At 41.7% G+C, this 27079-nt stretch overlaps 1 protein-coding gene across 1 annotated transcript in view; it reads right to left on the bottom strand.

The window, feature by feature from the left end:
- PKD1L1 (polycystin 1 like 1, transient receptor potential channel interacting) overlaps window positions 1-27079 on the bottom strand; it is a 185781-nt gene that overhangs the window by 148905 nt on the left and 9797 nt on the right. The window contains exons 4-8 of the mRNA XM_065541975.2: window positions 26594-26706; window positions 21024-21144; window positions 20263-20432; window positions 18303-18632; window positions 5908-6074 (exon numbers count right to left, since the gene is read on the bottom strand). Of these exons, the coding sequence (XP_065398047.1) occupies window positions 5908-6074; window positions 18303-18632; window positions 20263-20432; window positions 21024-21144; window positions 26594-26706 (901 nt within the window). The remainder of the gene's footprint in view (window positions 1-5907; window positions 6075-18302; window positions 18633-20262; window positions 20433-21023; window positions 21145-26593; window positions 26707-27079) is intronic.

The following is a 27079-nucleotide window of genomic DNA, read 5'->3' as shown; positions in this document are numbered from 1 at the left end:
TTGAATGACCTAGGCAGAATCACTGGCTTCACCTGGCATCTGACCACGGAACGTGGGCTGGGCTTCCCTCTCAGACTCACTACATTCTCTGTCTTTCTTGTCCCCAAACCTCATCACAGAACACTTAGGACATACACAATATATGTTTACCAAAGGGCCAGTCAAGTTTACAGAATGGAATGCTGAAGCTTGAAAGGTTAAACAATGTGCTCTAGGCCTAGAATATGTAATGCTTTCTTAGGAATTAAGATAGTCATTTCTCTCTTCACTTGCTGCATCCAAATTATGTGGAATAATATGTGGATCTACTAGCAGCATAATAAGAAGAAAAAAGGGAATGATTTTAAAGAGTAAAAGTCTATCTCCAGGGAAGAATAGTGAACATGGTAGCATGCAGGAGGATTTGGGAATATACTATGATAAGCAGAGGCCAGAGAAGGGTATCCTACTTTAAGCACAACTCAGATTAACATGTAGAAGAAACAGGTACACTTTCCCAAATTGTATTTTCATCTTGGAAGCTATATCTCAAATGTTGAGACACCATTCATAATTTTATTCCAATTTTCTTACAATACTGCTTCTCATAACTGTGTCCAAAATAACTTTGCACATGAATTTTATGACAAGTAGGAAGTGAAATAGACATCCATGCAGGTCATCCCATTCACAGGAACCAGAACTTAACTAAGAGTGTGCTATGTGTTGTTTCATGTCAAAAGGCAGATTTCACGACCACAAGTTAGAAAAGGCAGTTTATGTAATAGTTAAGAATGCACTCCATGGACTCAGAGGAATTTGGCATTGGAAATCTTTGTGACCAAATCTTAGGCATACATCTTTCTTTTTTTTTTTTTTTTTTGAGACGGAGTCTCGCTCTGTCACCCAGGCTAAAGTGCAGTGGTGTGATCTCAGCTCACTGCAAGCTCCGCCTCCTGGGTTCATGCCATTCTCCTGCCTCAGCCTCCCGAGTAGCTAGGGCTACAGGTGCCTTCCACCATGCCTGGCTAATTTTGTTTTTGTATTTTTAGTAGAGACGGGGTTTCACTGTGTTAGCCAGGATGGTCTTGATCTCCTGACTTCGTGATCCACCCACCTTGGCCTCCCAAAGCGCTGGGATTACAGGCATGAGCCACCACGCCTGGCCAGGCATATCTTACTTTCAAGTTGACTTTTTTTGAGATGGAGTTTCACTCTGTCGCCCAGGCTGGAGTGCAGTGGCATGATCTCAGCTCATTGCGACCTCTGCCTCCCAGGTTCAAGCAATTCTCCTGCCTCACCTTCCCAAGTAGCTCAGATTACAGGTGTCCACCACCACGCCTAGTTGATTATTATTATTATTATTTTGTATTTTTAGTAGAGACAGGATTTCACCATGTTGGCCAAGCTGGTCTCGAACTCCTGACCTTAGGTGATCCACCTCAGCCTCCCAAAGTGCTGGGATTACAGGCATGAACCACCATGCCTAGCCTCAAGTTGACTTTAGACTTAACCCCTGATAGAAGATGTAACACCGATATAGTTTGGGTGTACACCTCTCCCTAATCTCATGTGTCGAATTGTAATACCCCAAGTTGGAGGTAGTGCTTGGTGGGAGGTGACTGGATGACGGGAGTGGATTTCTTATGAATGGTTTAGAACCATCCTTTGGTACTGTCCTTGCGACAGTGAGTGACTTCTCTAGAGATCTGGCTGTTTAAAAGTGTGTGGCATCTCATGCTCTCTCTCTCATTCCTGCTTTCACTGTGTGATGTGCCCGATACCCTGTAGCCTTCTACTGATTGTAAACTTCCTGAAGCCTCCCCAGAAGCTGAGCAAACGTCGGCACCATGCTTCCTGTAAAGCCTGCAGAACCATGAGCCAATTAAGCTTCTTTTCTTTACAAATTACCTAGTTCGAAGTATTTCTTTATAGCAATTGGAGAATGGCCTAATACAAATACCAACTCCTTACTTCATTCATAAAGCAACAAAAGAAACCAATGAATATGTATCAAAGTTGCAGATGCTTAAAATTATTGTAATAGAGCAAGTCCTGATGTGAAATAGAGATATAGTTAGCCTTCTACTTAACCTTCTAGGAGTTAATCCAAAAATAAAAAAGAAAACAGTGAATAAAAATAAAAACCCTTTCTCTTTTTGTTTAGTGAAACTAAGAGGTAGCTAGCATGTTCAGAATACAAAATGGATGCAAAAACTGCTAAAAGTGGCAAATATCAAGCATGCATGAGCAGGAACCATACTGAAGGAAGAAAATAGAAAACGTCCTAAAGTGAGAACTCAGTTGCCAAAGGGCTCAGTGGCTGTGAATATCAACACACATACATGTGTGTACGCAACACACACACAGACACACTCCACCTGCAGTTAGTTCAGAAAAAATGCAACTCTTTAAATTATGAGTAATGCTGGAAGAAAAAAAAAAAAGAAAGGAAGAAAGGAAGGAAGGCAGGAAAGAAGAAGGGAGGGAAGGATAAAGGGAGAAAATACCATTCGGCACATACAAGATACTACAAGAGTCAAGAGGGGAAATTCCAAATACTCATAGTAGATTAAGATGATTTATCAGAAAAACACTGTACACAAGAACAGGATTGAACAACTTGAGGAATCATTATCTTCTGAGATGCAAGACCAGAGAGCAGAAATGAAGGAAACAAAGTCAACATTTCAGAGTATAATGGAGAATGGAAAGTGTGGAACACAAAAGAAGGCATGTGGAGGAAAATATAAGGAGAGCGGGCTAGATGAAGAAGGAAAAACAAAAAAGATTTGAAAAGACAAAAGAGAACTAATAGATGTATGCCAGTCTCCCAAAAAGAAAGCTGACATATTGGAATAGAAACAATGTAAAGATCTAATTCAAGAAATCTTTCCTGAAACAAAGGACACATTAAAAGGTACACCATGTGCTGAAGAAAGGTGACCCAGAGTGGCCAGCACTTAGACACGTCCTGGCAAAGCTCCTGGAGTTACAAATAAAGAAATAATTACCAGCTGGGCGCGGTGGCTCACAACTGTGATCCTAGCACTTTGGGAGGCCGAGGTGTGTGGATCACTTGAGGTCAGGAGTTCTAGCCCAGCCTGGCCAACATAGTGAATTGCCATCTCTTCTAAAAATACAAAAATCAGTCAGGCGTGGTGGTGTATGCCTGTAATCCTAGCTACTTGGGAGGCTGAGGCATGAGAATCGCTTGGACCCAGGAGGTTGCAGTGAGCCAAGATCGAACCACTGTACTCCAGCCTGGGCAACAGAGTGAGACAGTGTCTCAAAAAGAAAAGAAAAGAAAAGAAAAGAAAAGAATTCTCTTGACAATCACAGAAAAATATTAATCGTTGAGGGGGGAAAAGAAGGCTGACCTTGGAATAACCACAAATAAGAAAGACAGAATGGAGAATTTCAGGGAGGCTTCTTCAGACACAGAGTGTTGGGGCCACCAGCTGAATTTCTGATTCAGCAGGTCTGCAGTGGGCCTGAGAGTCTGTATTCTAAGCCAGTCTCAGGTGGTCATGATGCTGCTGGGCCACAGTTGGAGAACCACGGTTACAGGAGAGAACAGAATGGAAAGATAACCAGATTCCCCAGGAAAAGAACATGTGTCCAAGGAGTCCAGAGTCAGCACACTGTCATTCCAATATAATGGCCGTAACAGTTTTGAATATGTGGGAACTTAGAGGAAGCTTATTCCATGAATCTTCCTACAAAATCTACTAGAGTGCAAACTTCAGACAACCAAAGAGGAACACTATGCCAAATAAAAGCCAAGCAAGAACTGAACCAGAAGTAAGACTAATGTGGGGAAGCAGGTTGATATGGTTTGGATCTGTGCCCACACCAAATCTCATGGCAAATTGCATTCCCCAGTATTGAAAGTTGGGCCTTCAGCATTGGCAGTGAGGAGGTGGGAGGTGATTGGATGATGGTGGCAGATTTCTCATAAATGGTTTAGTGTCACCCCCAATCCCTGCCACTTGGTACTGTCCTCATGATAGTGATTGAGTTCTCATGAGATCTGGTCTTTTAAAAGTATGTGGCACCTCCCCCCTCTCTTGCTCTTACTCCGGCTATGTAATGTGTGTGTTCCCTATGTAATGTGTGTGTTCCCCGTTAGCTTTCTGCTATGATTGTAAGTTTCCTGAGGCTTCCCCAGAAGCTGAGCAGATGCCCACATCAATGCTTCCTATACAGTCTGCAGAACTGTGAGCCAATTAAATCTCTTTTCTTTATAAATTATCCGGTGTCAGGTATTTCTTTATAGCAATGCAAGAACAAACTAATACATAGGTGGTAGGAAAAAAGGGTAAATATTTCATGTTCTGACAATGTAGAAATCATACAATAAACCAAATTTGGGTGAGGGAAGAGAAGAAGAGGTGGGAGCTGTGGAATAATACAGATTCTCTCATAAGTAATTGCTGGAAATCAAAAGACATGAAGATTTAACAGAGCAACTAAGAAAGGTAAAAGCATATATAAGAGAAAAAAATGACTAAAACTGGTGATAAAGAAGAGAGGGGAAGAGGAAGATGAGGAATATGCTAATTTCATAATTGCTAATGGTAGCTAATGAACGAATATTCTAAAGAAACAGAGGGATAAGGACATTTTATAAATAAAAGGGGCCAACTAAAACAAGGCACATACCTTTCAAGTATCAGAAGGCTAACTCAGATGAACATACAAAAGAAAGAAAAGACTATTTAATGAAACGTATTTTAAAATGTACACAGGGCCCATACTGTAAAATATGACAAACATCTGTCATTTCAATAAAGACAAAATCACTAAACTCACGTATCTCAAATAAGAATGATCAGAATGATTCACACAGCAAAGCCAAGTCCATTGTAGAGAAACATCTAGGACAGTGATTCCAAAAGGTGGCAAATGAAAGAGTCTCCCAAATTGTGAGAGGCTGTGTGATGAGGTGGGAGTGATGCGCATGCTGCAGGGGCCTCCATAGGCAAGGCAGGGCAGAAGACACAAAGGAAGAGGCTTGGGCCACTTGGGTTGTTTAAGGAATTGGGATTTCCAGTGAAAAGGGTAAAACGGGGGTTATGTTTTCCTACTGAGGACAGAGGGCCAACCATGTGGGAGGATCACCCAGAACCCTGATTCTCAACCTCATCTTACCCAATGTTTGCCTCTCTCTTTCCCTCCCTCTCCATCTGTTTTCCTTTCTCTCCCCTTCGTCCCTCTTTCTCTCTCTGTTTTCTCCCCGCCAACATCTCCTCTTCCTCATCAGCCTTTCCCACTGGATGGTGGGGTGTGGTTATGAGGACCACAGAAGAGGGTGAGCAGAGGGGCTCAGCAGATAGCAGATAGCTGGAGCCAGCTCACGCTCACTGTATAGGAGAGACACGGGGCTGCAACTCCCTGTAACCTCCTGAGCAGCCATGGATTTTTATTCCTAACACTGACCACATTTTAAGCCATAAAGACAACATCAGGACTTAAAAAAAAGTTAAAATAGCAGAGAAAAGATTTGCTTATCATGCTACATTAAAACTAGAAATTAATAATGAAAGCAGTGCACAAAGAGGCCACATGGCATGTGAAAAATTTAAATGTAAATAATAACTAATTTAGCATCTGAGAAAGAAAAGAAGCTTTTATCTGAGGAATGCAGACCTCCTCTAAATGGTCAGTCCCCAGAGGCGCGTGGGAATGAGACAGCAATCACATACCACTTCCCTCCTTGGGCTAAGGAATCCTGTCTTGAAACTGCTAGCTAGCCCATGAGTGGCTATAAATTAGCCTAACAATGCCACACACAGGACACCATAGCCCATACAGTGTATAGCCAATCACTAATCAATGTCATCTCTGTAAACCAACGAAAATTCCTGACAAACAACTTTATATCAGCCCACTCCTTGTGGTGTCTTTTTGCTTTTAAAAACATACTTGTGACAAAGGCAGAAATAAGCTCATATCCAAGGTTACTGGGGTCTGAGTCTTCCTGGCAGCTGTTTTCACTTTGGCACAAGTAAACTTTTAAAGTCATGTTTTTTGTCTCTGCTTCTTTGTAGGTGGAAATGTCCAACTGAAAATGTAAAAGAAGAAAAAAAATACTATAAAAGCAAAAAGAGGAAAATAAAGATAAAAGTGGAAATTAATAAACTAGGGGAAAATGTGGAATAAACAAAATCTACTTAAGAAACTAAGAGAGCTAGTTCTTTAAATAGACTAATGAAAATTTACCCAACCAATTAAGGAAAGAAAAAGAAATGAAACAAAATAAAATAAAAACGATAGAAGAAAATACAGATACCAATTAAAATAAAAGAATTATAAGAGCCTATTTTGCTCACCTCTATGCAAATAAATGTTAAAACCTGGATTAAATAGATAATTATACAAGAAAAAATAACTTGAAAGAAATAACTAGTGGAGAAACGGAAATTCTTAACAGATGAATTTCCATAGAAGAAATAGAGGAAGGTGTCAATGAGCTACTCCAACAGCAGTAAGAAGGAAGTACTAGTCCCAGAGGGTTAAAAAGGAAATTCTCCGAAATAGAATATATATTTCCGATGCTATTCAAACTGTTTCAGGACAAATAAAAGACAAAGAAAACTTTCACACAGCACTGATATCAAAGACCAAAACTATTGCACAAAAATCAATGGCTAGAAATTGTTCTGCACCAGCCATTTGAAGGTGATCCAGTACCTATCTACCTACCTGTCATTGAGGAGAAAAGCCGTAATGAGGCAACAGGAAAACTGGACTATTTTTCAAATGCGTTTGCAAATGCCTTTAAGGATTTTGGCATTTAGAATCATAGGTCTTGCTGTTACCTTCTGAGTTCTTTCTAGGGTTGACCTATTCATTAATTGGAATTTGGGTTCTAAGATTTAGATGTCTTAGTCCACTTTTTATAAATAAATAAATAAATGAAGGGGGGATCACAGTGGATGGGAGGAAGGACTAGATTGCAGCTCCAACTTGGATGGACAGAGCAGTGTGTGGAGGCTCGCGTAGTGAATTTTTGCTCCAGAATGACTGCAGGAATAAATCAGGAAAGCTGAGAGGACCCACAGACTCCCTGAAGTAAGTGGATTGCTCCTGCAGGACCCAGGAGACACCCCAAATACTGTGCTGGTATACATGACTGAGAAGCTCACAAATGGTTCATATCACAGTACTCTGTGCAGACAACCCCCAGTACCAGCCTGGAACCTGGTAGACTGGCTGGGTGGCTAGAACCAGAAGAGCGATAATTACTACAGCTCAGTTCTCAGGAAGCCACATCCATAGGAAAAGGGGGAGAGTACTACATCAAGGGAACAACCCACAGGACAAAAGAATCTGAACAACAGCCTTCAGCCCTAGACCTTCCCTCTGACAGAGCCTACCCAAATAAGAAGGAACTAGAAAACCAACTCTGGTAATAGGACAAAACAAGGTTCTTAAACACCTCCAAAAAATCACACTAGCTCACCAGCAAGGAACTCAAATCAAGAAGAAACCCCCAATTTACCTTAAAAAGAATACAGGAGGTTAGTTATTATCAGGGAGGCACCAGAAAAAGGCAAAGCCCAGTGTAAGGAAATCCAAAAAATGATACAAGAAGTGAAGGGAGAAATACTCCAGGAAATAGATAGCATAAATAAAAAAAATCAGAACTTCAGGAAACAATGGACACACTTATAGAAATGCAAAATGCTCTGAAAAGTCTCAGCAATAGAATTGAACAAGTAAAAGAAAGAAATTCAGAGCTCAAAGACAAGGTCTTTGAATTAACCCAATCCAACAAAGACAAAGAAAAAAGAGTGAGAAAATAAGAACTAAGCCTCCAAGAAGTCTGGGATTATGTTAAATGACCAAACCTAAGAATAATTGGTGTTCCTGAGGAAGAAGAGAAATCTAAGTTTGGAAAACATATTTGGGGCAATAAATGAGGGGAATAAACTTCCCCAGCTTTGTGAGACCCAGACATCCAAATACAAGAAGCACAAAGAATACCTGGGAAATTCATCACAAAAAGATCATTGCCTAGGCACATTGTCATCGAGTTATCTAAAGTTAAGATGAAGGAAAGAATCTTAAGAGCTGTGAGACAAAAGCACCAGGTAACCTATAAAGGAAAACCTATCAGATTAGCAGATTTCTCAGCAGAAACCCTATAAGCTGGAAGAGTTTGGTCAGTCTCTTCAAACGAAACAATTATCAGACAAGAATTTTGTATCTAGCAAAACTAAGCTTCATACATGAAGGAAAGATACAGTCTTTTTCAGACAAACAAATGCTGACAGAATTTGCTACTACCAAGCTACCACTACAAGAACTGCTAAAAGGAGCTCCAAATCTTGAAACAAGTCCTGGAAACACATCAAAACAGAACCTCTTTAAAGCATAAATCTCACAGGACCTATAAAACAAAACTACAATTTAAAAAACAAAAAACCAGTAACGAAGGTATACAGGCAACAAATAGCATAATGAATGGAATGGTACCTCACATCTGAATACTAACATTGAATGTAAATGACCTAAATGCTCCACTTAAAGGATACAGAATAGCAGAATGGATACTAGAACTTAAGGTATAATAATAATAAATTAATTAATTAATTAAAAAAAGATTAAATTAAATTTAAAAAAAAAAGAAAAAAAAAAAAAAGAATTCACCAATCAACTATCCGCTGCCTTCAAGAGACTCGCTTAACACATAAGGACTCGCACAAACTTAAGGCAAAGTGGTAGAAAAAGACATTTCATGTGAGCAAACACCAAAAGCGAGCAGGAGTAGCTATTCTCATACCAAACAAAACAAACTTTCAAGCAACAGCAGTTAAAAGAGACAAAGAAGGACATTATATAATGATAAAATGCCTTGTCCAACAGGAAAATATCACAATCCTAAACATATATGCTCCTAACACTGGAGATCCCAAATTGATAAAATAATTACTAATAGACCTAAGAAATGAGACAGACAGCAACACAATAATAGTGGGGGACTTCAATACTCCACTGACAGAACTAGACAGGTCATCAAGACAAAGTCGATAAAAAAAAAAAAAAATGGATTTAAACTATACCCTGGAACAAATGGACTTAACAGATATGTACAGAACATTCCATCCAACATACACAGAATATACATTCTATTCAATAGTGCATGGAACTTTCTCCAAGATAGACCATATGATAGGCCACAAAACAAGCCTCAACAAATTTAAGAAAATTGAAGTTGTATCAAGCACTCTCTCAACCACAGTGGAAAAAAACTGGAAATCAACTCCAAAAGGAACCTTCAAAATCATGCAAATGCATAGAAGTTGAATAACCTGCTCCTGAGTGGTCACTGGGTCAAAAATGAAATAAAGATGGAAATTTAAAAATTCTTCAAACTGAACCACAATAGTGATACAACATATCAAAACCTCTGGGACACAGCAAAGGTGGTGCTAAGAGGAAATTTCATAGCCCTAAATGCCTACATCAAAAAGTCTGAAAGAGCACAAACAGATAATCTAAGGTCATACCTCAAGGAACTGGAGAAACAAGAACAAACCAAAGACAAACCCAGAAGAAGAAAGGAAATAACCAAGACAAGAGCAGAACTAAATGAAATTGAAACAAACAAACAAAAAATACAAAATATAAATAAAATAAAAAGCTGGTTCTTTGAAAAAATAAATAAAATTGATAGACCACTAGCAAGATTAACCAAAAAAAGAAGAGAGAAAATCCAAATAAGCTCAATAAGAAACAAAACAGGAGATACTACAATTGACACCACAGAAATACAAAAGATCATTCAAGGCTACTTAATGAACACCTTTACACACATAAACTAGAAAACCTAGAAGAGATGGATAAATTCCTGGAAAGATATAACCCTCCTAGCTTAAGTCAGGAAATAATTAGATACCATGAACAGACCAATAATAAGCAGTGAGATTGAAATGGTAATTTAAAAATTACCAACAAAAAAACTCCAGGTCCAGACGAATTCACAGAAGAATTCTACCAGACATTTAAAAAATTGGTACCAATCCTATTAACACCATTCCACAAGACAGAGAAAGAGGAAACCCTCCCTAGATCATTTTATGAAGCCAGTATCACCCTAATACCAAAACCAGGAAATGACATAACCAAAACAGAAAACTACAGACCTATATCCCTGATGAACATAGATGCTGAAATCCTTAAAATACTAGCTAATCAAATCCAACATATCAAAAAGATAATGCACCATAATCAAGTGGGTTTCATATGAGGGATGCAGGTATGGTTTAACATACTCAAGTCAATAAATGTGATACACCACATAAACAGAATTAAAAACAAAAATCACGTGGTCATCTCAATAGATGCAGAAAAAGCATTCAAGAAAATCCAGCATCCCTTTATGATTAAAACTCTGAGCAAAATTGGCATACAAGGGACATACCTCAATATAATAAAAGCCGGCTATAACAAACCCACAGCCAACATAATAGCGAATGGGAAAAAGTTGAAAGCATTCCCCCTGAGAACTGGAACAAAACAAGGATGCCTGCTCTCACCACTCCTCTTCAACATAGTACTGGAAGTCCTAGCCAGAGCAATCAAGAGAAAGGAATAAAGGGCATCCAAATCAGTAAAGAGGAATTCAAACTGTCACTGTTTTCTGATGATATGATTATATATCTAGAAAATCCTAAAGAATCATCCAAAAAGCACCTAGAACTGATAAAAGAATTCAGTTAAGTTTCTGGATACATAACTAATGTACACAAATCAGTAGGTCTTCTATACATCAACAGAGATCAAGCTGAGAATCAAATCAAGAATTCAACCCCTTTTAAAATAGCTGCAAAAAAACCACAAAACAAAAAACAAAAATCAAAAAACAAAAACAAAAACCACGTAGGAATATACCTAACCAAGGAGGTGAAAGACATTTACAAGGAAAACTACAAAACAATGGTGAAAAAAATCATGGATGACACAAACAAATGGAAACACATCCCATGCTCATGGATGGGTAGAATCAATATTGTGAAAATGACTATACTGCCAAAAGCAATTTACAAATTCAATGGAATCCTCATCAAAATACCACCACCATCTTCACAGAATTAGAAAAAACAATTCTAAAATTCATATGGAACCAAAAAAGAGCCTGCACAGCCAAAGCAAGACTAACAGCAAAAAGAACAAATCTGGAGGCATCATATTACCTGACTTCAAATTACATTATGAAGCCATAGTCACCAAAACAGCATGGTACTGGTATAAAAATAAGCACATAGACCAATGGAACAGAATAGTGATCCCAGAAATAAACCCAAGCACTTACAGCCAACTGATCTGCAACAAAGCAAACAAAAACATAGTGGGGAAAGGACACTCTTTTCAACAAATGGTGCTGGGATAATTGGCTAACCACATGTAGGAGAATGAAACTGGATCCTCATCTCTCACCTTATACAAAAATCAACTCAAGATAAATTAAGGACTTGAATCTAAGACCTGAAACTATAAAAATTCTAGAAGATAACATTGGAGAAATCCTTCTAGACATTGGCTTAGGTAAGGATTTCACGACCAAGAACCCAAAAGCAAATGCAATAACAACAAAGGTAAATCACTGGGAGTTAATTAAACTAAAGAGATTTTGCATGGCAAAAGAAACATTGAGCAGAGTAAACAGACAACCCACAGAATGGGAAAAAATCTTCACAATCTATACATCTGACAAAGGACTAATATCCAGTATCTACAATGAATTCAAACAATTCAACAATCCCATCAAAAAGTGGGCTAAGGACATGAATAGACAATTCTCAAAAAAAAAAAAAAAAAAAAAGATATACAAATGGTCAGCAAACATATGAAAAATGCTCAACATCACTAATGATCAGGGAAATGCAAATCAAAACCGCAATGCGATACCACTTTACTCCTGCAACAATGGCTATAATCAAAAAATCAAAAAATAGTAGATGTTGGTGTGGATGCAGTGAACAGGGAACACTTCTATACTGCTGGTAGGAATGTAAACCAGTATGGAAAACAGTGTGGAGATTCCTTAAAGAACTAAAAGTAGAACTACCATTTGATCCAGCAATCCCATTACTGGGTATCGACCCATTGGAAAAGAAGTCATTATATGAAAAAGATACTTGCACATGCATGTTTATAGCAGCACAATTTGCAATTGTAAAAACATGGAACCAACCCAAATACCTATCAATCAATGAGTGGATAAAGAAACTGTGATATATATATATGTAAAATGAAATACTACTAAGCCATAAGAGGAATGAAGTAATGGCATTCACAGCGACCTGGATGAGATTGGAGATTATTATTCTAAGTGAAGTAACTTAGGAATGGAAAACCAAACATTATATGTTCTCACTCATACGTGGGAGCTAAGCTATGAGGATGCTAAGGAATAAGAATGACACATGGACTTTGGGGACTCAGGGGGAAAGGGTGGGAAGTGGGTGAGAGATAAAAAGACTACTAATAGGGTGCAGTGTATACAGCTCAGGTGATGGTTGCACCAAAATCTCAGAGATCACCACTGAAGAGCTTACTCATGTAACCAAACACCACCCGTTCCCCAATAACCTATGGAAATAAATTAAAAAAAAAAAAAAGCTAATTGAGGGGGCTCTTGAGCAGCCACTTGCTCAAGCCTGCTCCCACTCTGTGAATTGTCTTCAATAAATCTGTGCCTACTCTGGCAAAAGAAAAAAAGGAATAAAAATAAATAAATAAAATCAATGACTAGATGCCAACACCATTTATGAGGAAGAACTATGAACAATATGTTAGAAAACTGAATGCAATAGCATAATAAAAAAAGTAATTCATCAAAATCAAGTGTTTTCCACCCCTAGGAATTCAAGAATGAGTCAGTAAGATACTGGCTAATATAACACATGAGATTTGGAATTCTAAAGAAGCAAAGAAAAATGTTATAAAATCAGCTTCACAGATGCTGGAGAGAATTTAACAAAATCAACAACTCTTATTTTCTTTAAGTCTTCATTAAGAGAGGAAAAGATGAAAACTTCCTTTACATGATGAATTATATCTGTCAAAAATCTAGTATCTAGTTTAATGGAAAAACGTCACAGCCTGATGGGTTCTTCTTTCCCGCTGCCCTGAAAAAAGACTAATGAGACCAGCAGGTGTTGCAGCAAAGAATGTACTAATCACAGGCCTGCCGAGCAAGGAGAACAGGGAGAAAGTTCTCAAACCTGTCTCCCCCAGAATATGGAGGCTGGGGTTTTGTAAAAGTACTTTTTAAAAAGTACTTTCCCAGCAGGGTTCTGGGAAACTGGAACAAATGATTGGCTGAACAATTGGGAAGAAATCACAGGAGCATCTCAAACTGTCTTTGTGCAGCTGAGTTAGTTCCTTGGCAGGGATGTGAGGGGGTAGTCTTAGAACTAGATAGTGTGTCTTGATCTACTTAAATGTTAAATATAAAAAATATCTCAAAGACCATATCTTTAGGTTTCACAATAGTGATGTTATCTATAGGAGTAGTTGGGAAAGTTACACATTTTGCAACCCTCAGTTACATGACTCTGGGGCAATAGACAACCTATAGAAACACAGATTAAGCAATGGCAGGTTATGGTTTAATGCCTACTCATTAGCAAAGTCCAAACCCCTATCATAATTTTAACCCTGCCTTATGAATATGGCTTTAATCTTCAGACAAGGAGGGTGCCAGTTTCCTTTGCCTCCAAGTTTAATGATAAACCAAATCCTTCTCATAGTTATATTGGCCTCTGCATTACAATAAGCAAGAAAAATATTTAGTCTGTGAATTTAGAAGCAAGATGGAATCAGTCATGCTAGATATCTCTCATTACTTATAATTCTGCAAAGGCATTTCAAAAACACTGGAAGGATCTTGAGACTGACATGCCCATCATCATCTATCTCATTTAACACTGTTCTGGCAGTATCAGCCATTGTAATTAAACAAGAGAAAGAAACCGGAGGGGTCAATCTGGAAATGAGAGGTTGATCATCACCATTCATAATTAATATGTTTACATAGCTGAAAAACACTAAAGAATACACTTCAAGATAACTATAAACAACACGAGAATTAAGTGAAAGAGAAGAGGACCTAAAATCAACAGCAAAGAGCAGCAGCTTTTCTATATATGAATGACAACCAGTTTGGGGACAAAATGGGAAAAAAATGGAAAAAATATCCGTTTTACAATACAATAGTACAAAAAATAAAATATCATACAAGAAACATGTAAATTCTATATGAAGAAATGCTCAGGCTGGGCGCAGTGGTTCATGCCTGTAATCCCAACACTTTGGGAGGCTGAGGCTGTAGGGTCACTTGAGGCCAGGAGTTCAAGACCAGCCTGGTCAATACAGTAAGACTCCTGTCTCTATTAAAACAGAAAAGAAAAGAAAAAACAGAAATGTTTAAAATACTTTTAAAGAAAGATACACGGAAAAATGGACAGGAACAGGGCAGTTCATGCAGGGGGAGACTCTTAAATATAAAGGCTCTACATAAATTAATTTATATGTTAAACATTTGTAAACGAAAAATAAAATTCTAAGCCCTCCAGCCTACTGAATGGACCCCTCCTTCTGGCCAAGGGCATTCCCAAGTTAACCTGAAAAATGAGTTCAGGCCATAAAGGGAAGGGAGGGTCAGACATTCAGACATGCCCCACAATACCCTCCCTCCCTTTGGAATTCAGGCACAACTGACCAGCATTAACATTTAAACAGAGGCCTTAAGAATGACAAAACAGACTTTCTGTAGCAATAAGATACCAACATGACAGATAGTAGACCATGAAAGAAATCAAAGTATTATTATTATTATTATTATTATTATTATTATTATTTTGAGACAGAGTCTTGCTCTATTGCCCAGGCTGGAGTGCAGTGGCGTGATCTGGGGTCACTGCAAGCTCCACTCCTGGGTTCACACCATTCTCCTGCCTCAGCCTCCCGAGTAGCTGGGACTACAGGCGCCCACCACCACGCTCAGCTAATTTTTTTGTCTTTTTTAGTAGAGTTTCACTGTGTTAGCCAGGATGGTCTCGATCTCCTGACCTCGTGATCCGCCTACCTCGGCCTCCCAAAGTGCTGGGATTACAGGCGTGAGCCACCGTGCCTGGCCTAAATCAAATTATTTTAACCCAAAATATATTTGACACTTTGAAATCATCCTATGAAGAGAGGAGGACCCCAAATCAACAGCAAAGAGCAGCAGCTTTTCTATATACCAATGACAACCAGTTTGGGGACAAAATGGGAAAAAATATTCCTTTTATAATACAATAGTGCAAAAAATAAAATATCATACAAGAAACATGTAAATTCCATATAAAGAAATGTTTAGGCCCGGCACAGTGGTTAATGCCTATAATCCCAACACTTTGGGAAGCTGAGGCTGTAGGATCACTTGAGGCCAGGAGTTCAGGGAAAATCTATGTTCTGCAGAGAATTCCCTTACCTTTCCAGATCTTTTCCTGATCCAGGACAGAATTAACTCAATCTGGCACCCTGTAAAGGCTGATAAGAAACATTTACAATCTATTCTTACTGAAGGCTGCTACCTGGAGGCTTTGTCTGCATGATAAAAACTTTGGTCTTCACCACCCCTTATTTTCACCCAGACACTCCTTTCTATTGATTCCAGGTCTTTAGATAATAACTTAACTCTTTCAACCAATTGCCAATCGGAAAATCTTTGTACCCACCTATGACCTGGAAGCCTCCTCCCACCCCCATCTTTGAGCCGTCCCACCTTTCCGGACAGAACCAATGTATATCTTAAATGTATTGATTGATGTCTTACATCTCCCTAAAATGTATAAAACTAAGCTGTAGCATGACCACCTTGGGCACAAGTTCTTAGGACCTCTTGAGACTGTGCCTCAGGCCATGGTCACTCATATTTGGCTCAGAACAAATCTATTCAAAAATTTTATTTAGTTTCATTCTTTATCAACACATGATTTAAATAAAAATACCAATAAGATATTTTTATACTAGTCAGTATGAGTCTAAAGTTCATGTGGAAAAATAAACAAGCAAAAATGGCAAGAATAATGCTAGAGAAGATGAGTGACAAGGGAAGCCACCAGCAAATTGCCTGAGGGCAGAGATGAACCCAGCATTGGTACAGGCAGCACACCCCATCAGTGTGGCAACTGAATTCCAGCAAATGACGCTGAGCCGAATGGGTGGCCGTGCTAGAGAAGATGAGTGACAAGGGATGCCAGCAAACCACCTGAGGGCAGAGAGGAGGCCAGCGTAGGTAGAGGGAGCACGCCCCATCAGTGTGGCAACCGAATCTTCCAGCAAATGACGCTGAGTCAAATGGGTGGCCATTCAGGAAACAGTCAAATGGAATCTACAATGCAGGCTTTATGCCAGGATATGTATTCAAATGCATTCAGTATTTAAATGAGAAGACAGAATAATAAAAACTCTAGGAGAAACCATGAGAGAATTGTTCCATAAACTTAGAGTAAGGAAAGAATTTCTAACTATGACATAAAACTCAGAAACCATAAAATAAAGGGTTGATAAAGTATACTTAATAAAAGTTAAAAATTCCTACATGAAAAGAAAAAAAAACTGTAAGTAAAACCAAAACACAAATGACAAATTGAGAAATAAAAATTTGCAATGTATACTAAACAGACAAATTTTCTTAATAACTAAAAGAGCTCATGGAAACCCCATATTAGATGGAACTGTGAAAGTGCTCTATTTGGTTGAATATGGTCATATACTGGCAGCTGACAAGGATGAACCTAATAAAATGCAAATTTTAATACTTCAGAAAGATACTGTTTTTACCTATTATATTGATATCTACATTGTTCACAGGAATGTAAACCGGACAAGAGTCCTAATCAAAAGCAATTTAGCAATAACTATCAATTACAGATGCACATAGCATTTGAAGCAATAATCTTGCCTTTCCATTAAATGACATACACATGTAATTATTCACTGCAATGTTGTTTGCAATATTGAAAGATCAGAAACAATTTCAATGTCCACCCGTAAAAAGAAATAGCTGAGTAGATTTGGTCCATTAAATTAATGGACTACTCAGCAACTACACCAAAAACCAGGGAAGCCCTTTCTGTGTAGACAGGGGAGCCTGTCTAGATACGGATATGCATTTAAGTGAGCAAGGAGTGGGACATGTGCATGGTATACTTCCATTTGTGGAAAGGAGGGGAAACAACATTTATACTTGCTTATACACATAAAAGAAATAAGAAGTAGAAGGCAGTAGTTGACTGTGGGTCAATAGAAAAGGACTTTTTATTATATATCTTTCTAGAATGTGGGAGTTTACACCATGAGAACGTACATGTTCAAAAAGTAACTTTTAAAAAAAAGGGGGGCGTGAAGGTGCAGTAGCTCACACCAGCACTTTGGGAGGCCTACGCAGGCAGATCTCTTGAGGTCAGGAGTTTGAGAACACCTAGGCCAACAGAGTGAAACCCCATCTCTACTAAAAATACAAAAAATTAGCTGGGCGTGGTGGTGCACACCCGTAATCCCAGCTACTTGGGAGGCTGAGGTGGGAGGATCCCTTGAACCCAGGAGGTGGAGATTGCAGTGAGCTGAGATTGGGCCACTGCACTCCAGCCTGGGCAACAGAACAAGACTTTGTCTCAGAAAAAAAAAAAAAAAAAAAAAGGAAGAAATAATGAAAGAAAAAAAAAAAGAAAAAATTAAATCCGATCCATAAGTGGTAAAATATCAGAACTCTCCACTCACCCTCCACCCCCAATCATCATCTCTAGGGGTTTAGTAGTTGTCTGAATAGAATGGGTCCAACACTGGAATGTAAAGAATTTTTTTCTTACTTTGGTTGAGACTACAAAATGTTGGAAATTTTAGTGCAAAAGAATTCATATACAACACTGTGTGTGTGTATATGTGTGTTCATGTACTTGAAGGACAATTTGAGTAATCTTTCAATAGTTATTATTTTTAGAATTCTGCTTCTGTGTAGGATGAAGTGCCAGTACATTAGCTTTGGGACCTCAGGACAAATCCCTCAGCCTCACCACCCCTACCTCACAAGGCAGGTGGAAAGATTAAATGCGATGAAGTATGTAGAGTTGGTCACAGTGCAAAACACATTGCACAAACCCACCTACATCCGCAGTGCACCACTGAACTACTATTCTTAGAGCCAGGAAGCTTGGCTGAGTCCAGAGAAATGGAATGTGGTTTCTTTCGATTCCCAACACTGCCTCTTGGGTCTCCTAGCTCAGGATCTCCTTCCCAGGCTCCTGAAAAGGACACTGTGCACCTTACCTTTTGAGTACTGGTGGTAGGCAGTCACCGCCACTGCCTCAGACATGTTGTGTAGCCTCATTTCAACCCCAGAGCTGTCCCCCAAATCCGTCATCAGACAGACAGCCGCTCCAGAAGCCATATGAACACGGAATCCCAGATTTGGAGGTGCCCGAGCTTCCATTTCCAGGGAGCAATCGAGAACAGAGTTCATGGAGTTATCAGAATTTTGAGCTAGGATGGCCACAGGAGGATGCTGAGTAGGAGGATAGAGGATCTCAGAACCAGACTGCAATGCCATGAAGCTGGGGGTGCGAGGAGTGCCGGGTGGAAGGCTGTGGGAGCTGTGGGAGAAAGGGAGAGGCTTCAAATTTCATGACAGTGGACCACACCGCCAGGTGGGTTGGGAAGGCAGAAGCCAAGCAGCCTGGGCTGGGTCCAACTAGCTAGAAGCCAAGTCTGAGAAACCTGATGAAAGGCTTCACTTCCACTGGTTCTCAGAACAGGGTCCCAGGGCCATCAGCATCAGCATCACCTGAGCACTTGTGAGATATGCGAATTCTTCACCCACCCCAGACCCACTGGGTCAGAAACTGGGGTGGGGCCAGCAAGCCCCCAGTTGAATCTGAGGTCAGCAAAAATTTTGGAGTCACTGCTCTAGCTACATTACTAATAGTAAAAGGTAGAGTTTCTCTCATCACTGATTTAATGGACATGAAAGATGGTATCTCCCACAAGTCACTACTTCCTGTGTTTTTGCGAAAAGCTCCCCGTGAGGGTGGGTGCCATTCTTTCTACATTTCTCCCTAGCTCCTTGTGCTGCAAATCGGTTGGGGAGTTGGGAATAGTCTAGGATACTCGTCTCAGCTTCCAATCACACAGGACTTTCGTGATCATCATATATGTGTTAAAAGCTGGTCTTGAGTAAAGCATACGGTATTGGTACCATTACGTGGCATAAACGCAAGATTAAAGAAAGCAGGAAAAGGAAGATCATGGAGGTAGAAATGGCTTAAGTATCTTAATGGCCAATTCTCATGCTCCCATGTTTTTTTTTTTTCCCTCTCCCAGTGTGCTGTGCATGTCCTGTTAAAAATACACACAGGCGGGTGGATCACGGGGTCAGGAGATTGAGACCATCCTGGCTAACACGGTGAAACCCCATCTCTACTAAAAATCCAAAAAATTAGCAGGGCGTGGTGGTGGGCACCTGTAGTCCCAGCTACTTGGGAGGTTGACGCAAGAGAATGGCATAAACCGGGAAGGCAGAACTTGCAGTGAGCTGAGATCGCACCACTGCACTCCAGCCTGGGTGACAGAGCAAGACTCTGTCTCAAAAAAAAAAAAAAAAAAAAATACACACAGCCAGCCAGGCACAGTGGCTCATGCCTGTAATCTCAGCACTTTGGGAAGCCGAGGTGGGTGGATCACGAGGTCAAGAGATCAAGACCAGTCTGGCCAACATGGTGAAACCCCATCTCTACTAAAAATACAAAAAGTAGCCAGGTGTGATGGCATGCGCCTATAGTCCCAGCTACTCAGGAGGCTGAGGCAGGAGAATTACTTGAACCCGGGAGGCGGAGGTTGCAGTGAGCTGAGATTGTGCCACTTCACTCCAGCTTGGGTGACAGAGCGAGACTCTGTCAAAAACAAACAACAACAACAAAAAATATACACAGTCAGACAAAGCCTCAGTCTCAGTATGTGATTGATAGGAAACATAAAGGCAACCAAGTGACATGGGTCCCTGATGGCAAACAGTGGCCAATTACGTTTACACCATCATAACTTGAAAGTCACTGGACTTAACTGCAATGATAATTAAAGCAAACAACGAAGATACTAAAATCACCAACGATTAGGCATGGATGGCTCCAGACTGGGGATGGAGAAGTGATGCTGGCCTCCACACCTCCTTCACCTTACCTTCTGGGAGAAGTGGGAAAATGGGAAATCGACCACAGGGTTACTCACTGGGAGCTGGTCGTAGTGGGTCTGGCCACCTTGGTGGGGGTCTCCATCATGACAGTCCCAGGAAGCAGCCCCATGGCTGTGTCCTCCGCACAGCACAGCAGTCTCAGGACACAGCAGGAAGCCTCCATCTTCAGGCTGCAGGGAGCTGCTGCAGAAGAGGTGCCCTGGACCTTAAAAGTTTAAGAACAGCTCAGGATTTATTGAATGGCCTCGTCCGGCATCAGTAGTTGATGTCCTCCACGCTCAAAAAGCCAATTTAATAAAGAGCCCCACTGCTGCTGAGGTCTCTGCTATTTGGGTGGGTGACCACACGTTGGCCCCATGCATTGGCGCTATGTCATGAGTGGTATGATTCACACTTTCCAGCATACTAGCCAAGAAAGTGCCCAGCTGGCACCAGCTAGAACTATGAGACATGTTTGATCAGGAATTTCAGGGTTGCTTAGTATTGGAAGTTTGTGTTATCCCCTCAGCTAAGCCAATAGAAAATTAGTAACTTCATAAGGTCATCTATAACTCTATAAGGTTGTCAGCTGAGAGATGGCGCTCTTACAGACAGCAAAAATGTAAAGTCTATTTTCCCTTACTGTGGTGACAAATTTTAGTGATGCCTTCAAACTGCCTGAGCAGTGTCCAAATGACCTAGAAAGGCAAAATATGCTTCACTGACAAACTCTGAGGCCGCCTCTGTACGGATGAGTCTCCCAGATGCTCACCAGCGGCTTTCTGATGAAATTCAATGGCAGGGGTTAGATACCAACCTGGAGAAGGCCAGAGAATGTGCTGTCCGTGGTCCCAGTGGCACACAGCCGCCTGTGATGGAACCTGGGGCCACCACTGCTCCAGGCCCTCGCGATTATAATGGAAGGTTTGTGGGGAATTCTGTATGGGAAGGAAAGTGCAGAAAGAAAAGGAAACCCAGTCATGTTTCAGTCATGTATCTGGCTTATTTGATTACGAATCATGCCGTTCCCCAGGCTTTGCTGGAAATTCCCTTGCTGTGATCGCAGGCCCATTCCTGGGAGTCAGGCCCAGGCTGACCATGGGGATATGATGTGGTTAGAAGCCAAACCAGAGGGGCTGCTGCAGGCACTCGAGCGAGAAGTCTTAGGTAGAGTAGAGCTTATTAAACCATTGACTAAAATCCACGCCCACTTAGGACACTGCTTCAGACAGTTCACCCAAAGGGGCGAGTCACATACAAAATGTGCTCTGTCTGTCCCGTGGGGCCTGGACTCGGCTGGAACATACTGTGGTGCAGTGACTGAGGGGGCACCACGGGAGGCCTGGTGGCAACTACTTGCCTATGCAGTCAAAGCCTGGCAGGGAGGCAGGGCTTGGGAATGGGACTCAAGGACCGTGCCTCCGGCCAGCAGGGACAAGGGCCATTTAGCTGGTCAGCTTTGTGTTCCCCTGTCATAGGACCCTGTTTTCAGCTGTTATCACCACCTCACCCTGCTGATGAGCCCCAGCGAGCCCTGCAGGAGGGAGTGAGGCACAGTGGTTCCTTTCTTAGCTACAGCTCCAGGCTCCTCCTCTGGCAAGACCAGCCTGACTCTCAGCCTCCCTTCCCCAACATGGCTCCAGTGAGGTGAATGTCTCTGTCTCAGGCTGTGGCAAGGCCAGGCCAGCATTATAATCCTGCATGAGAAAAATCCACGATGAGTATTTCCGATGCCTGCAGCCGACTGGCTCTGGGCTTGCTCTGCTCTGCAGAAGAGTTAAGGCACGCTAGGGGACACAGGCTCTGGGTCAGAGGCTGTGGAGCTCAGTCCCCACCTACACAAGAGTCACTATTCTAGTGCCTCAGCTGAGGCTCAGTGTCTGTGTCTGTTAACACGGAGCTCAGAGAATAGACCTGCCCTGGTGAAGAGTAAACTATTAGATGATAAGAAAGAAAAAAAGTTTTATCTGAGGAATGCAAGCCCCTTTACATGATCAGGCCCAGAGAGGCATTAAAATATGACAGCAGTTATGTCTCATTCCACTTGAGCTAAATAATGACCTCTTGAAGCCACTTGCTATGTGGGCTCTAAACTGACTGACGCCAAGTAGCCAAAAAATGCCATCCACCTTATAGTTCAACCATGTATAGCCAATCACTGACCAATGCTATTTCTGTAAACCAATGAGAATTCCTGAGGAACAACTTCTGTAATGGCCTCCTCCTCTCCTGAGTCGTCATTTTTTCTTTAAAACTTGAGCCTCTCATTTGTTCTCTAAAGCATTTCCCAGTGTTTCCCATGCTGCAGTGCTCAACCTTGGCCCAAATAAACTCCCCATTTATTAACTTTGCCTTGGTTTCTTCCTTTAGGTCAACAATGTGGACTGCACTTAACCTCAAATCCAACGCAACGTCCTGGCCCTGGGACGCTCACAGTGACCACCATGCCACTGCCTGGGCCGCCCCGTTTGTCCCCAACCCTCTCTTCACCATGATCAGCCTTTGTGTATGGAGTACCCATGACATAACTAACTCCACCTTAGAAAAAGGCTCCATTTCTTTTCACAGGGCACTCTGCCAACAAGGAGATGTTTGGTTTAATAAACAAATCAAAAAAATAAAGACTGCATCCAATTAGATAAGGACACGAGCACACTCTTCCACTATCGGTTCTCACCAGAGGGCCCTGTGACCATACAAGATTAGGCGTGAACAGCTCCAAATGGCCATCTTAACTGCCACTTTCTTGTAGTCACTTGTGATGACAGCTTGGCATCTGCCGCCAGAGGCTCTGCTACCTTCAAGATTTTCTTTTTCTTTTTTTTTTTTTTTTTGAGACAGCGTCTCGCTCTGTCACCCAGGCTGGAGTGCAGTGGCGCAACCTTGGCTCACTGCAAGCTCCGCCTCCCGGGTTTACGCCATTCTCCTGCCTCAGCCTCCCGAGTAGTTGGGACTACAGGCGACCGCCACCTCGCCCGGCTAATTTTTTTTTTTTTTTTTGTATTTTTTTAGTAGAGACAGGGTTTCACCGTGTTAGCCAGGATAGTCTCGATCTCCTGACCTCGTGATCCACCCGTCTCGGCCTCCCAAAGTGCTGGGATTACAGGCTTGAGCCACCGCGCCCGGCCAAGATTTTCTTGTAAGACTGATGAACCATTCGGCTCAGACTGGGACTCCTTTTGTCTTCTTGGCTCCCCCTGGACTGGTTCATTAACCCTTTCTCCTATTGCTTTTTCTTATTGATGCTAAGGGTTACTTTGTTTGCGGTGGAATGTTTAATCTATAACATTTATAGGTTAAGTATACTATTATGTATGGTTTGCAATACTGACTGACTGACAGAGTGGCATCAGCCTGTGTGCCCGCGGCTCTGATTGCCAAGTGAATGGGAAGTACTACGGAGAACTGCCTCCTCAAGAGCTCCATGTAGCTCATGGCTTTTGTGATTGAATCACAATCAATAAAAGCCTGACGTTGTGGAAAGACACAAACATGAGTGGACCTGGTTATCTGTAACCTTGCACTACTCATGACACTTCAGCTCTGGGGCTTGTGGTGTGGGGGCCTACATGCTGTCCACTCCGTCAGCTGAAGCCCACTTCCAGGCACTTCCAGCGGCATGTCAACCCGGCTCTTCTGTCCTCCGAGGGACATCTGAAGTCACTTCAGCTGTTCCTAATGTGACATATTTTTAGTCCAGTCATCATCCGAGTCACTTGCTTTCTATTTTTCCCTTTTATATCCCTTTAGTTCTTAATGTAGTGATTCTCTTTAGGAAAACAACAACAACAGCAACAAACCTGCATGTCTTAGTTGTGTCCTGGGAAAAAAGAAAAAAAGAAAAAGGCACTCGTGTCTATCCAGATTAAGGTCCATGCATGTCTGTGTCTTTCCACAATGTCAGGCTTGGATTGATTGTGATTCAGTCATAAAAGTAAAGGGCCTCAGAACAGGGACCGGCTTGGGGGTGGAGGGGATTGTGCTCAGGCCTCAGGAGACAGACACAAGAGTACCCCCACCAGGGTTCACTCTGCTCACAGCTAAGAAGGTCTTCTGTTGCTAGGAAGGAAGACCCTTTCCTTCTAAGCAAGCACACAGGCCAGAGGTTTGCTCACCCAAGCACTTCGAATTTGTAACCAGTGAGGGCCCAAGACAGACTGCAGCAGCTAAGCAGGAGGTGGGAGCTGGAGTCAATGAGCTGCCACACAGGGAGACCCCACCCCGCTCTTGTTTCCTGTGTGTATTCACAGGCCCTGCCTGCATTGCCAGGTTTCAGCAGAGGACAGGAATGACATTCCCGTGGCGGCACACAGGGAGTGCTGATTCCACTTGAAGATTTCTCTCTCATTGAACAGTTACTTGCACCTTAGCTAAGTCTTGAAATAATTTCTCAAAAATAAGCTGTGAAATTCTTCATTCGTTGACCCAAGCATCGGAGAAAATCATTCTGTTCAAGCTGCAAAGAATGAGTTTTCTTATCCGGGGCTCCAGGGGATGCACCAGTCTACCCACTAGAATCCAAAAGAAGTAAGAATTTCACACAGAGATGCTCTACCCTGAAATGGATGCTACACAGGGCCTCAGTCATCATATTTCCGGGGGACAGACAGACAAATCTGGCCATAAAAGGTAGGCTTATTGTTAGCAAAATGGAGTCCAAAAAACAACAGTCCTGGGCCCACACATCCAAGTTTCTGGGTCACAAACTGTCGGGGGGATCCAATTCTCCCCAGTACTGCTGCCAGCAAAGACTCGGAGACTACTATGGTGGGGAACACAGTCAGGTGTGCAGCGTGGGCTGCCCTCACAGCTGGCTGTCAAGGATTCTTCTTTTCCTAAATTTCCACCTAGGGGCTGAATCAGGTGCATCCATGGTCACAGGTTGGACTTTGCTCGTGGTCTCCCAGGGCACGGTGCCAGCTTCATGCTCTGCCCTGCCTCCTTTCCTGTCAGGTTTGAGGATCTTACAAATAAATAAAAGGAAGGCCGGGCGCGGTGGCTCAAGCCTGTAATCCCAGCACTTTGGGAGACCGAGACGGGCGGATCACGAGGTCAGGAGATCAAGACCATCCTGGCTAACACGGTGAAACCCCGTCTCTATTAAAAAATACAAAAAACTAGCCGGGTGAGGTGGCGGGCGCCTGTAGTCCCAGCTACTCGGGAGGCTGAGACAGGAGAATGGCGTAAGCCCAGGAGGCGGAGCTTGCAGTGAGCGGAGATCCGGCCACTGCACTCCAGCCTGGGTGACAGAGCGAGACTCCATCTCAAAAAATAATAATAATAAAATAAATAAATAAATAAAAGGAGCAATATTATAGCAGCAGATCAAGAGTAAAGATCAGGTGGATTGGAGGTAGATCAGAAAGAACTGTGATCAGTTTAGCTGTTCTTGGCAACATTGATGGGCCATTACCAGTCACTGCCTTTGAACAATAACATGAAGGGAAAAGTCGCATCAGTGAAAACAGTGGAACTGAATAATAATGAGGAAAACAAACATCTACATTTACCCATGTCTTTCCTTTAAGAAAGAAAAGTTACATTTGTTCTTTGTATCATTCAATGTTTAATTTCCATTAGAAGGAGTAAAACCATCGATTTCAGGTACAGTGTGACATTAGAGAATCCAGAAGAAGGCCAACTATTTTTTTAAATTATGCCTACTTTGAATTTTGTATTGTCTGGTGCTATTGTGTTTTTTTAAACTGCGGCGAAAAAAAAAATAACAAAATTTACCATCTGAACTATTTGAAGGCACAGTTCAGTGGTGTTAAGTGTATGCACACGTACATGGTTGTGCAGTACATTTTTAGGACTTTCCTATCCTGCAAAACTGAAGCTCTGTACCCATTAAGCAACCCTCTGTTCCTCCCCACCACAGCCCCTGGCAACTACCCCACTCTCCTTTCAGTGTCTATGAATGTGACCACTCTAGGGACCTCGCATAAGTAGAATTATAAAGGATGTGTCTTTTTGTGACTGGTTATCTCACAAAGCATAATGTCTTCAAGGTTCATCGAATGCTGTTTTAAAGTCTGTATGTTATGCACCATAAAATAACCAATTACCATCATGTCGAGTGCTTGTACACGGAAGGCTCACCATATTCCTTCCCAGAGTTCATAATGGAGACAATGACAATTCTTGTATGACATCACCTTGTACGGCTCCCAGCATTCGGGGGTTTGTCATACTACCTGGTCTACTCCAGCAAATTAACTTCAGAACACCATTCTTTTTTCCACCAATTTAAGAGCTGCATTTGCTAACCCACCCTCGGGCCATGTAGGAACAAGCATCCACTTTCACATCTGAGCAATTCTTTGTAAGTCTCATATCATTTGCACGTTCAGAAAAGCAAGATTTCGCCATGGTACATTGACATACCTATCAGCACTGTGATCACAATCCAGAGGCGCCTGTGTTTTTTCATTAACAACAGCCTGTGTTTTTTCATTAACAACACTTAACGCTGCTTTACTAGTTGTTTTCCAAATGTTCTGTAAGAAAAAATAATAAAATAACGTGAGAGAGCTGCTTATGAAAACCCAGTACATTTGGGAAAGTAACATTACTTCGTTAACAGAATAGCAGTGGACCCCTGCTGTGGACCCCTGCTGTGCACCCGGCACTGTGCACCCGGCACTCTGCTGGGCACCAGAGAAGCAACGGCGAGGAAAGCAGACAGCTTCATCCTCCCAGGGCTCGCCTTCGGCCAGAGGAAGCCAGAAAGCAAACACGTAGCCATAACAGCATCTGCTGGGGGTCGTGCTGCAAGGGAATTCACAAACCTCCAGGTTGTCTAGTGTTAATTAATAGGGTCTTCAAAGAGCTCCTCACACTGTGCAAGATAAGCAGGGTTTCGGTGCTTTG

The sequence above is a fragment of the Macaca fascicularis genome, chromosome 3, assembly GCF_037993035.2.
Source record: "Macaca fascicularis isolate 582-1 chromosome 3, T2T-MFA8v1.1".
Lineage (NCBI taxonomy): Eukaryota > Metazoa > Chordata > Mammalia > Primates > Cercopithecidae > Macaca > Macaca fascicularis.
Note: the sequence above shows the minus strand (reverse complement) of the source record. Positions and strands in the feature narration are given on the sequence as shown.